The 13,523-nt window shown below is 29.9% G+C and overlaps 1 protein-coding gene and 1 long non-coding RNA gene across 2 annotated transcripts; one reads left to right on the forward strand and one right to left on the reverse strand.

The window, feature by feature from the left end:
* The first annotated feature begins 404 nt into the window (after positions 1-404).
* Positions 405-1,015, forward strand: LOC133676811 (uncharacterized). The gene is made up of 2 exons (XR_009835666.1): positions 405-685; positions 791-1,015. It is a non-coding gene; the product is annotated as an uncharacterized LOC133676811 (long non-coding RNA).
* A 5,062-nt stretch (positions 1,016-6,077) lies between these two features.
* On the reverse strand, positions 6,078-6,934 carry LOC133676417 (ethylene-responsive transcription factor ERF024-like). The gene has a single exon (XM_062098060.1). It carries the CDS (start codon positions 6,907-6,909, stop codon positions 6,259-6,261), a length of 651 nt encoding a protein of 216 aa, XP_061954044.1. The 5' UTR covers positions 6,910-6,934; the 3' UTR covers positions 6,078-6,258.
* Between the last annotated feature and the right edge of the window lie 6,589 nt (positions 6,935-13,523).

Raw genomic sequence — 13,523 nt, forward strand, 5'->3', positions numbered from 1 at the left:
ATAACAATTATAAAAATGAGAACCATAGTTAACATAAAAATTAAATTTTAAGATATGAAATTGAAAAATAAATATTCAAAACAATATATATAGCAATTAAAAGTTTGAGGATCAAATTTGATATAATCAGCAAATAATATGACATTTCTAAATTTTTCATAATTTCTGAAAAGTGTTTTCCGTCTAAATTTTTCAGGGAAACGCTTTTCTGGAAATTAAGTTAAAATTTTTTTAACTGAAAAATATTTTTTGTTGATCAATTTTTTTAATATTAAATAAATATAAAAAAATTTAAAAATTAAATTTTTAAAAAATGAATTCAAGAAAATAAACATAGATCTCAACTTCTCTTAATATGGACTGTGGCAGAATACAAGACCGGGCTTGTTGTTGGCAGACTCAGAGAACTTGTTGGTTTTAAACTGGCTGAAATGGGCCAATTTAGCTTTGACCAAGCAGTACCTCTCATGGCTTCAAAGCATGATCTTCATGGATGGATGTTGACAGTTGACGCCCCTTTTCTGTTGACTGCTAAAGACTAAAGAGCACTTCCCCTCTTGCAATAAAAAAATCAGGACAAGAAATGGATGCAAGAATGCAAATAGCACTTCCCCTACCAGGAACTGTAGCTGCTGATGCCGCCGCCGCCGCCGCCTCTGCTGTAAACTTTTCTGAGCTTAGAGAGGTATCTCTTAACATCGTTGTAATCTCTTTTCTTTTCAATCAAAGTAGCATAAAGTACAATATTTTTTTTGTTTTTCCTAACGTTTTGTTTATTTGAATCTGTAAGAAATCGCTTAGAGATTTGGATGAGCATGAAGATGGACGGTTCGAGTCATCTCTAAGTTCAAGGAAAATTAAAGGAGAGCAAGAAGAAAGGCTGAAAAAGAAGACAAGAATTGATCACACAAGGAAAAGGATCAAGCAGACAGTTTGGTACGATGATTACTTTTTATTTTTTTTTCTAACCATGTATAAAAAAAACTGCTTGAATAATTAAATAGCTTTTTATTTACATTAAGTATATATTTGGTTTTGTGGTAGCTGTTGTGGTTGTACTTTGAAAAAAATTATTTTATAAAAAGTACTTTTAATTGATATTGATTTGAAAAAAATAAATGTTTGGTTAAAACTGTGGTTGAGATTGAGGTTGAAGAAAAAGTAGTTTAATGTGTTTGGTTAAGAATGCTTTTAAAATTGAGGTTATAAAATAATTTTAAAAAATATATATTAATTTGATGATTTTTAATTTAAATATTGTAGATTTAACTATTGCTATTATAAAATAATTTTAAAAAATACATATTAATAGTGATTATTTTTAATTTAAATATTGTGGATTTAACTATTGCTATTACATCATGAAATAAATCATACTTTATATAAAATATTTTTTATTATTCCATTAAACCATCTACAATTCCATTACGTATGAAATACATTCGATAAGAACTACAGTTTACATAATTTTTTAGCGTGTAATAAAATTAGATAAAATATTATCAGGTATAAAATTCACTCTAAACTAGTTTTTTTTAAAATGTTAAAAAAATTAACAAAAAAAAAAATTCACACAATGCAAGTGAACAGTGCAAGAGAATTGCACTATTCACTATTTTTTAAGTGAACAGTCCAATTTTCTTGCATTGTTCACATAAAACAGTGTACCATTATACATTGTTTATGTTAATTGCACTGTTCATTGAACAATGCAATTAACATGAACAGTGCAAGAAAAGCAAGGAATCCTTGCTTTTCTTTAACTGCGTTTCCAATATAGAAAACAAGTGACATCCATGAACAGTATATAACTTTTTCCTTTAACCAAACGGATGTAAACTGCGTTTTAATTAAAACGCAGCCGTAGCCGCGTAGCCAAACGGGCTCTAAGCATATATATAATTACATTTTAAATATTAATTTTGTAAAAGTTAAAATAATTTTTTATTTATTTATTTTACATATAAAAATTCATCCCACAACATTGTTAACTAAACATATATTTTTTTAAATCATAACTAAAAATATTTTTTTAAAAATATTATTTTAAAAAAACACAACCACATAAACAATTATAATGACAAACAACATACTAAACACTTAGAATATATTTGGTAGTGTGGTAGTGGTTGCTTTTCAAATAACTTTTCATGCCAAAATACATGTCAATGATGTTTTTTCATTTTAAAAAAATTATTTTTGACATCAGCACATAAAAACGATCCAAACAAATTATATTAAATTTTAACAAAAAAAAATTAAAATTTTTTAAGAACACGATTTGCATCGCGTTCCTAAACAGTTTCTTATTTTTTTTTATCACTTATTTTGTTAGGCGTTGTCATGAAAGTCGAGACCTGGTTTTCATATTTCTTAAGCTTTGATGGTAATTAGCTCCCAAACTTAGTTTTGAACAATTGTTGTAATTGAAATACTACCACCATAATATTAATTCTAACAGGCCTAATGAGGCTGTCTAAGTATGCAACTTGTTTGGTAAAGAAAAAATATAATTTATTATTCATGAGTCCATAGTATTTTTGTGTTTGAAATACAGGGGGAAGGAAAGCAGATAGGAGCTGTTTTGCGCGAATGAAATATAGAACCATGTTATACTGTTTACTGAACAGTAGAACATGCCTTTATTGTTTCGGCTGGACCGTGTCCGATCTAAAGTTTAAAATGCGTTAAACCAGATCCGACTCAGTAAAATAAAAAAAAATTATTTTTATTTTTTAATTGTATTATATTCAAAAAACTAGTATTTAACATTTTTCAATGACACTACATAAATTAGATAGGGAGCGTTTGAACATATAACATTTGCAGAATTTGATTGCAATCTCAAATTGTAGATAGTTTAATGGAACAATAAAAAATATTTTATATAAAATATTATTTATTTCATGATATAATAGCAAAGTTAAATCTACAATATTTAAATTAAAAATTATTAATATATATATATATATATTTAATTATTTTATAATCTCAATTTTAAAAGCATTTTTAACCAAACACATTAAACAACTTTTTATTCAATCTCAATTTCAACCATAGTTTTAACTAAACACACATAAATATTAACTCAACCTCAATTAAAAAGTACTTTTTATAAAATATTTTTTTTTAAATTACAATCATAAAAATTACCACAATACTGAACATTTAAAGCAATATTGGACATCATTATTCATAGTTTATATCTTCCTGTAACTCCCTAGCTTTCTAGGTGACAGTAACAAATAAATTTTTATTTTTATTTGATTTATCCATCAAGTATACTCTTGTATGAGCTGGTACATCAACGTACTCCCACACAATATATGATGTAGAGGAAGACTTCGGAGGATCTGACTTGTCAAATATGAATTTATTACAAGTCTAAGTTGTAAGTTTTTTCTAACAAAAATTATTATAATGTTTTATCAGACGTGCTTAATTAAATTTTACTGTAATGATTTACATGATCTATTCTATAATGAGATCAACGAGCTGTAATAAATTAACTAAAGTTGGGAAGTGCAATTTAGGTTTAAAAGATTATGTTTTTATTTTATTTTTTCTAGATATTTTTAGTTTTTCTATCTTTATTTTTCCTAGTTATTTTATGGTTCACTTTCCTTTCTAATATAGTTGGATTGGATATTTGTAGGTTATTTTTAGAACAATTTTTTAACATATTATTATTCAAAATTATTTTCTCAACTTCTTTTTGTTTTTTTTTTCTGTTTTTCTGTTTTTCTTTCAATTTTAATTAATCTAGTTTTTTATTTGTCAATATCTTCTCAAAACGCTATTAAAATACAATTTTTATATTGATTAGATGCACCAAGAAAAATAAGAAAGTATCTGAAAGTATGGTGATAGATGTTTTTCAAAATATTTTTTATTTTAGATCAAAATAATATTTTTTTATTTTTAAAAAATTATTTTTGACACCAATCTATTAAAATGATTTAAAAACATTAAAAAAAATTAAATTTTTTTAAAAATATTTTTAAAACACAAAACAAATGCTCTAAATTCTAATAATACTGCTTCAAAATGAAGTGGTCTGTAAGCTCGGTCCAAATGGAAAAATTTTCTCAACTGGTGCTTGGGAGTTTGGTGGGAGCAAAAGGACTCTAGTTGACTGGCATAAACTTGTTTGGGGACCTCTTCTACATCCATTACTTGGTTAGCAATCTTGAACAGACCGTCTACCAAAGTAAGGCAAATATTCTATGTGGGAAGTATGACCACTGTCTTAATTTTATGTCGAGAAGCTGATGAGGGCAAAGATGATCACCAGCTAATCGTCCCCATCATGATATCTAGCTTAATCTGTAATTAATAGGGTTAAGCTCCTACTGCTTTTGATCAAATGAAAATATGTAATCATTCATCAAAAGATCTCGGAGCCATGTCCAGGATGGGAACAAAAGACTTCCGATCAAATTGGAACGATATAGAGAAAACTAGCATGGAACTACGCCAAGGATGGCACTCACAAACGGAGAAACCGTTCTTCGACTGCTTCTTATGCTGAGACATTAATTAGTTCCTTACCCTCTCCAGAGTAGCCTTCAGTGCTTTCCCAGATGAAAACAGAAGTATTTATTCATATGATCAAAAGGGTACGTACTTCCATACTTCCATTCTACCAAGATAACGACTTTGAGCTATTAAATCAGTTGATTGCCCTAGACTTACCAGCCTGTTAATGCACTTAAAGAAAATTAAATTCTAGAGATCAATTCTAGAAAATACGAAAGGCTACAAGTTAGTTCCTAACTAAGTTAGGAAAGTTCTAGAAAAGAAAGAATAATTGGCTAAATTTCCGGCATTCTTCCCTCTAGATGGGTTAAGAAGGATATAAATAGCAATGCAACCATTATTAATTTGTAAAACAAGCAAAAAAAAATGCTAAGCTTAAAGCTTTCGTCCTGAAACTCTTCCCCTTGTATTATATTTTCTATTAATAAAGATTTTTCTTCGTGTATTACATATCCTTCAATCATTTCCAAATTATAAGCTAAATCTTTCTTTTACTAAACTACTACAGTTAAAAACCTTAACTATCAAACTATTTTCATTTCAATTTCTAATTACTAAAACCTCTAAACTACCTCTTGAACTACCATGATCTTCTAACACATCCCCTTTCTCAGCATTCTTGGATATTTATTCTGTTGCCGGTTCTGACCGCAAGCACAATTGTCAGCATGATCCTATCTCTTCCATCCTGTCTAAGGGGCCTTCTGCTTGAACCATAAGAGCTCGAGTTTAGTCGACTCGAGGCTATTCTATCACTAGAATAAACCTTATCTTTGTTCCAACCCTTTTTCTAGCATGTCTTTCAGTGCTCATTTATAGCCTTTTTCTTTGGTAGATCATTTGTACCATACTTACACAATTAGATAGAAACATTACTCAATCTGTGGCTCATTTGCTTTCTGACAGGATAAAACTAAATTTGATCTAATGGGAAGCTGACATTGGTGGATACACTGAGACATATAAACCTTGCATGAGTAGGAGACAATTATCCTCGGAAGCTGAAGTGTCACCATCTACCTAGACATTACCCAACTTGTTGAGCATGACATGTCAACCAATGGTTACACAAATGTTTAATAGCAAAAGGGTTTATTTTCCTTGTTATAAAAACAAAGCAGACCTTAATCGAATACTATATTTTTTAGACTAAAAGTAGCTAAAAGAACTATGATTACTTTAGAAGCACAAAACATATCAAATAGGCTTCTTGTCATCGATGAGATTGTTGTCCAATATTGTTTCGGAATCGTTCCATAATTAAATAATATATAAAGGATAAAAAGAAATTTTATATTGCTATAAGAAGCATAGTAAATCAACTTCTTAATCATTCTTATTGACTAAACCTGCCAACTTGCTAGCTTTTCTTTACCCACCCATTGGAATGCTGCTTTGCTTACTCTTTTGATTTGAAAATTGAACAAAGCAATGAAGATTTAGCATAAGTATATTGAAATAAAGTTCATGGAATCAAATCATCAAGCGATAATAGAACAGAAAACTCCAAATCCAACATAGGAAATAAGAAACCTGTACAAAACAATAAAGAGAACAAGCCACTCATGCCAATACGACTTACTGTATCTTACATCTGATCAGCCCCAGAATTTGGACACAAGATACCATGACTTAACTTTTACTTATTTTTTTTGTTTTTATTATTTAACTTGGAGATTACTCAATATAGTTTCTTATCATATTCATATAGGGATGGATTCAAGGGAATTTCCAAAGGTTCTGGTCTCCAGTGTTGTCATAGGCGGTTGTGGTCTCATCACCAGCAATGTCCAAGCGAGGAGGGCTAAGAAGCATCCCTTCTGCCATGTTCACAAGAACATTAGGCATATCAAATATCAAATCCTCATCAACAAACTGATCATCGACCGTTGGCCTAATTTCTTGTTCCATTTGATTAATATCCCCCGTATTCGGAATCCCTAAAGCATCCTTTGCAGCACCAATAGCAGCAGCTGCAGAGGCTGCAGCCGCCTGAATATCACGTGGCGAAGTGGAAGCAGGAACAGGCAGAGAAGCAGCCGAGTTTGGGAAGTTAAGGTCTGCATTTTGGCCCTTAAGCGCAAGCGCTGCCACATCATAAGCAACAGCGGCCATTTCAGGGTTAGGAAATGTGCCTAACCAGATTCTATTAGGCTTCTTAGGCTCTCTAATCTCAGACACCCATTTTCCACTACTTCTACGCCGAACTCCACGAAAAGCACGTTGGGAGCCTGAAACTCGAGGTGCACTAGCCCCAGCAATCACAGCAGCAGAAGCAGAAGCAGAAGCAGAAGCAGTTCTGCTACCGCTACTGCCACTGCTACTGCTAATGTTAGGACTTGAGGTTTTGCTTGGTTGAGAATCTTGCATGGGTTTTCAAAAAGATAATTGATAAGAAATGGCGCCGGAAAGATGGTTCGAAGTGTTCCATAAGAGAAGCCATTTATGGAGGAAGGGATTCCAGAGAGAAATTTGGTTGAGCTCGGATTGTTAAGTGCAAACCAGTTGTTGATGAACTGCTTTCTGTGAAGGGTTGGGGTGTAAGCCAGTGCTTTTGTTGGATATCTGGGTTGGACTACGGTTTTTGCAGCCAAAAAAAGACTGCATGACTAGCTTATTTAACGTCAAGCATAGTGATGTTTAGGGCATCATACATCACTTTCTTAGGGCTTGATTTCCATATCTGTAACATGGTGGGAAACAGTGGGTGAGTTGTAGTGCTGCTTATTTCACTAAAAAGTAATTGACAAACATTTGTGAAGACAATTTAGCAGCAGTAAAATTGTGGGAGCACTGTGCTCTACCTTTTGGTTATTTATTCCCTCCATTTAGGGTAGGGAAAAATATCTTCAGTAGATGCGTGACAGCCTTATGGATTGAGGATTATATATCTATGATATCTTAGACAGTTATGATCCTACTGCTCTTTCTCCTATGCGCAGTAAGAAAATCTCTTTTTGTACCCTGTAGAGTTTCAAACTAATATATAATATTGTTAATCATATTTTGTTACTTCACGTAACAATTAACAATTTAAGTTTTTTTCAACCAAAAAAAAAAACAATTTAAGTTTTTCAACTCAGATAGTTCTTTGAAGTATATATATCAAAGCTTTATTTTATTGATAAAAAATAATGAGCTTAAATCTCACTATTTTATTATACAAATTGTATTATAGACTTCACGTAACAGTTTAAATTTTTAAATTAAAATGATTTTTTAATAAATTTGTTCTGAAGGTTTATCCCTGAAAAAGTCCTATAGTGTGATCCGAACATTCCATGTTTTCTGGTAACTATGGATTAGACATAGCACCAGAAGATGATCAAATTGCCAGAATTAGTTTGTGGAAAGGATTGAATCAATCTTTGAAGCACTGAATTTCCTAACAGAAAATACTCAAGTGCAAGATGACTATATGCACCGAGGTATGCTGCCTAGTCACAGAAATCAGTGCCTAGCAAATCACATAAACAAGCAACATAGATTCCATCCTAGCTGCTAGGCACACTGATTTTTCCAGAACAGCATCATTAATATACAATAAGTACCATAGGAAACCTTAATTTTTCCTTAATTGTGGTTTTCACTGCTAGAAAATTATTAGTAATAACAGAATCATTTTTAAAATATTTATTAAAGAATAATATAAATCATATCTTGAAATCTTACCGAATAGTTTAAGTTATTGGGTTGAGATAGTTCTTTGGCATGATATCAAAGCCTTGATGACCAAGCAGTCATGAGTTCGAATCTCACCATCCCTTTTTATTTAAAAACAAAAATTAAGCACAAGATGGTATGAACCTGTGCAAGTTTCAAGTTCAAAGGGCTTTCACTTGAGAGGAAATGTTAGAGAATAATATAGATCATATCTCGAGATCTTACCTAATAGCTTAAGCTATTGGGTTGAGATAGTTCTTTGACAATATTTTCTATCAATATTTTCTGATGATTATAGCGATAGACTATTCTGGTTGGAAATTTTCAATTATAATAGTGAAACAATTATTTCCGATAGTAAATACATGCAGAATAACTGAGAGAATAAAATAACTAAAAAATAAAAGATTTTTCGTTGGTGAATCCATCAGTGATTTTTATGCCGATAGAATTAGTATGTTTACACTGACATAATATTGTGTCGGTGTTTTGCTATTTTTTAGTTGTTTTTACCATTAGCTTTAAATCTATGGATCATTGATACAAATTGATATATCAAGAACAATTAGTATGGAAATTAAGTTATGGTAATTAAGTCCATTTTAAGCCTTGAACGCTTTTTTTGGACAGGCCAAGTTTCTCGACGATGCAAGGTTTAGTTGTGCTTCAAATCAGGCAGTACTGTTGGTAATTCTTTATAAAAAAAAGCAGTTTATAATTTCATTAAAAATTTTCAAAAAAAATTCTTTAAGAAAGGTACCTTTCAATTCATCATACAATTCTTCACACAATAGTACTAGCGGTGAAACATCTTTTTTAGTTTTACTTTTTAAAAAGTCATTTCTGTTATTTCTATATTGATGACGACTTAATAAGAACCTCCTGTTGTAATGAAAAAAAAAGTTTTACCATCATTCATTAAGGTAAAGGCTTTATTATTTTTCATACAGTATAGACAAGACAAGTTTTCATATGTGCTCTAACTTGAAACCATCTAAAACACAGGAAAATCATTTATAGTCCACATCATTGTTGTTTCCATTTAAAAATTCTATTCTCTTCATACATCATATGTCAAAGCCCTGACTAACTATAATTAATTTAACTCATTAATCAACGGTTGAAGATAAATATTTATATTTCTACTTGGACTGCAAGGACTAAGTATGACCACAGACAAAAAGATGAATTTCAACTTCATACACATCCTTGAAGGAAAGTTATAAAATGTTAATATGACCAGCTAATAAGAATAGGGTGTAGCAAAGGATTCAAATTGATTAAATTCATCTATACACAAACCAAGATGTATGTTCTGTAATTCCATTAAAAATTAAGTATACACTCTATTAAACTACTTTTCAAGCTTTAGCATTAGAAGGGTGCATCATGACTCCATCCACCGCATCATGTGAATGATGATACATCATGTGCTCAACAATCTTTGGAGACATAGATAAGATTTGCAGCATATAAGTGATTCAGAAGTATCTTAGTTTTTTATGTGCGACAAATGTTCTTCCTCTACCACCATTAGGTTTGTACCAAGCATGCTAACAGGTTTTACACTTGATAAAATTTGCATATCCATCGTAGTATAGCATGTAAACATTTGAACACATATCAATTTTTTTTGATATCATAGACCAAGAGGTTTCATCATGTATTTTGCAGCATAAAAGTTTTTTTTTAGTCTATTCCCTTCAAGCAACATGTTTTTAACCCATTCAATTATGCTATTATAATCGGCCCCACTCAAACTATAATGTGACTTAATGGTAAACACTCATGCAATGACTGATAATTTATTGTGAGTTATCAGTCATCCTATAATAGTTCATTGGAATATTTTAAAAGTTCAAAAAACCTAGTTGCATCTACATTTGGTTCTTCATGTAAAGGGATATTATGTGAACCTTTACCTGAATAATTATGATCCATTCTGATTACATCCATAATCATACTTCTATAAGTATTACTATTATCATCTGTAAACTCATGTATGTTGCTCGAACTAAAAATTGAGTCAATCATCTTTTCTAAGATAGTTTTGTAAGGAATATAAGATTCTCCGTGCGTATATCAACACAAGTATTTCTCGACGAATCCTTTTTTAAGTAGATGCATTATATATCACAACATCTGTATGGTGAGATTTTTTATTCTTACACTTCATATATGGACATCTAATTTCATTTGTACTAATATTTTTTGTTTTAGAAAGTAAAAAAATAATAAAACCTTCAACCCCTTTAAGATAATCTTACCTATACAACTCTTTGGGTGAATTCTAATATATCTAAAAAAATCATCCATTGCTTAATTATGAAGCTTATATAGAATAATATTGATTTTATCAATTCCAAAAAAAAAAGTAATTTTCTCCAAATTTCTAACTTAACAATAAAATTAACAAAATATGATTGGTAACCATTAAAATAACTCATGATTTCTTAAATTATAACACACATTAGTTACAAAATTAAACTCAATTCTATCAAATGACAATAAATTTATTTTTTCTCAAATCTCAATCAAACCCTAGCATATAAGTCATATATCAATACAATAAATTTCTTTAGAAAAAAACTGTAAAATACTTAAATATACAAACAAACTACAAAAACTATAAAAAAATTCTATAAATTAATAAAAACTATAATAAATTAACCTAAAACATAAATGAGTTATAAAAAATAGATGGGTTTGCTTATTTTGTGTATTGAGCCTTCATAAAAAATTCATCTATCAATGCTAACACTACTGATAGATATAGATCGACTCTGGTGGGTTGGGAACTTTATGAGAAAATAAAGGGGGTTTTATGGTATTTTTTTTATAGAAGAAGAAGAATAATAAAGGGAGGAACTATCAGTTATAAATTATTTACATTTGCAGATAAAAATATTTCATTGGCAATCCATCAGTAATTCATGACATGTAAAATTACTAACAGAATTGTCAATAGTTTTTTTTATTAATTTTTATTTTTTACTCCATCAAACATTATATCGGTAATTATTGAAATAACATAATTCGTTGTTATTTCAGTCAGAAACTGTTGACAAAAATTCTTCAATGTACCTATTGTCTTTTTCAATATTTTAGTAATGGGTGTACTCAATTTGATATTCGTGTAAATATGAGAATTTTTAGATACTGTTATACAATCCTAAAGCATCCCACACATTGAGAAAGCAATTGATAGTTCTTTGTGGAAAGAACATAAGATTCCAACCTGCTTATTACAACCAATATTCCTACCATCTAACACGAACACTACAGTCTCCCAAACCACCGCTTTTTGAGTAGTTTGCTCAACTCAATCACATACAATCCTTGGGATTTATAAGTTCAATGCAGGTGGTTATGATAAGTCAATTGTGGATTTGCTATAATTAGACTACGTGGATAACCTAATAAGGATATTTATAGATCGATAGGACATGATTAAGCGTAAGAAAAGAAATGGGTCATACATAATGATCAGTTTGACATCAAAGTCTATAATTTTTTATTTAATTGTTGAATTGCGATTAAATTTTGCTAGAAGTTTCCAAAAGGCCTAATTCTATATGAAGGTCTGCTTTTATAAGCAACCAAGATATGGAAAACCTTGAAATTAGATCTGCTTTTTGGACTAGTTTTGTTATTTTTCCTTTTTATTTTTAGATTTTACGTGTTTAGGACTTTTACTACTTTTTCCTTTATTTTTGAATTTTATAATTTGTTTAAGTTGATTTTTAGGATTATTTAAGAAGTTGTAAACCTTTTAGAGAGGTAGAATACTTCAAAAAAACTATTCAATAATTAAATTTTGAATTAAGATTTTTGTATGGTTACCCTATTTGGCATAATTTTATGTTGTTTGTGTTTGTTGTCTTTATTATGTTCTTTTGTCTATAATATTGGTACACCTTTAATTGTATTATAATAAAATAGTTGATGCAAGTGGAAGCTAGAAAGACAACAAACAATTACAAAAAAACTTAATTTTATGAGCGAAAAGGGTTGTAGATACAAACTCTAAATTCATAGTTTTATTATCTGAAAATAAGTCTCTTAAAGAGGTTTACAAGTCTTTTAAATAGGCTTGAAAACCTATATCTATTAGAAAACAAAATTAAAATTTAAAAGCATAAAGAGAAATTACATAATATCTAAAATACAACAATAAATTCATAAAAATCAAGGAAAAATAGAAAAACTAGCTCAAAGAAGATCTTCCAAGCCTAATTTCATATATCCAAATGATGAATGATTGAAAAAGCAATTTTTCTATGGAACTAGGTCTCTGGAATCTTATGTAAGAACTTAACTTGAGTCCAATATAACTGTGAAATCTTCTATTATGATCATTTTAATCACTATTCTAGTCTGGCATAATCAGATCTTTTTTTAATCTAAAATATATTTCATCGATCTATAAAAATATTTATTAGACTATTTACATGGTCTATTCATAATATATTTTTATCCAAATACTCAAACCTTTTAATTTTCATAAGCCTAGTTGCATTAGCAGTATACAATTATTTCACGAAGCAAAATGATAAAAATATGTCATTTATACTCCCAAGTACTATAGTTTGTGTAGTCTCAAAAAAAAATTTATTCGACGATAAAGATTATTCACAAACCAATTTACCCATTAATTAAAGTTAAAAAAAATTCATGCGTGATCTTAAATGCACACTACCTCATGTCAGTTCCAAAGTCCAAACTCAGAAAATTAAGGAAATGAGCATAACTTTTTCACCACTAAGACAAACCCTTAATTACCTCAAAAGTAATATTATTTCAAAACGCTTAAAAGATCGGGAGTAATCATCGAAGAAAGCACACCATTTCCATAGCTCAAGTGCCCTTCAGTGCCGCCACAGCTAAGTGGCTTTTGATAGTGTATAATGACTTCAGTTGATTGAGATTGTTTGTGAGGTGAAAGAAATACTGTTAGTTTTTTTTTTTTCCTTTTTTCTTTATGAGATTTGCGGCTGTTTAACAAGAAAAAAAACATTTGGATTATAATTTTATAATAAAACATATCTAAAATCCATTGCTCCAAAAATCTAAGATTTGAATATTCGAAATAGCAAGACATATCCCCTTTATTTTAAAGGAAACAGTAACCAAAAACTACTCAGAAAATATGTCCATGTAAGATGTTTTATATTTCAATGAATTGTTGGTCACATGTGGCAAGATTTCTCATTCAGAGTTTGCTTGTAGATGATTGATCAACCCTCTAACCAAAATTTTTGGCTTGAAAAAGATAGAAAAACAAAGAGGGTAGAGGAAGAAGGAGATGATGACAAAACATA

This window comes from Populus nigra, chromosome 17 (genome assembly GCF_951802175.1).
Source record: "Populus nigra chromosome 17, ddPopNigr1.1, whole genome shotgun sequence".
NCBI classification, from domain to species: Eukaryota; Viridiplantae; Streptophyta; class Magnoliopsida; order Malpighiales; family Salicaceae; genus Populus; species Populus nigra.

What these genes read in the sequence shown, in the direction of transcription:
- LOC133676417 (XM_062098060.1), bottom strand. Translation starts at nt 6,909, where the DNA reads ATGCAAGATTCTCAACCAAGCAAAACCTCAAGTCCTAACATTAGCAGT.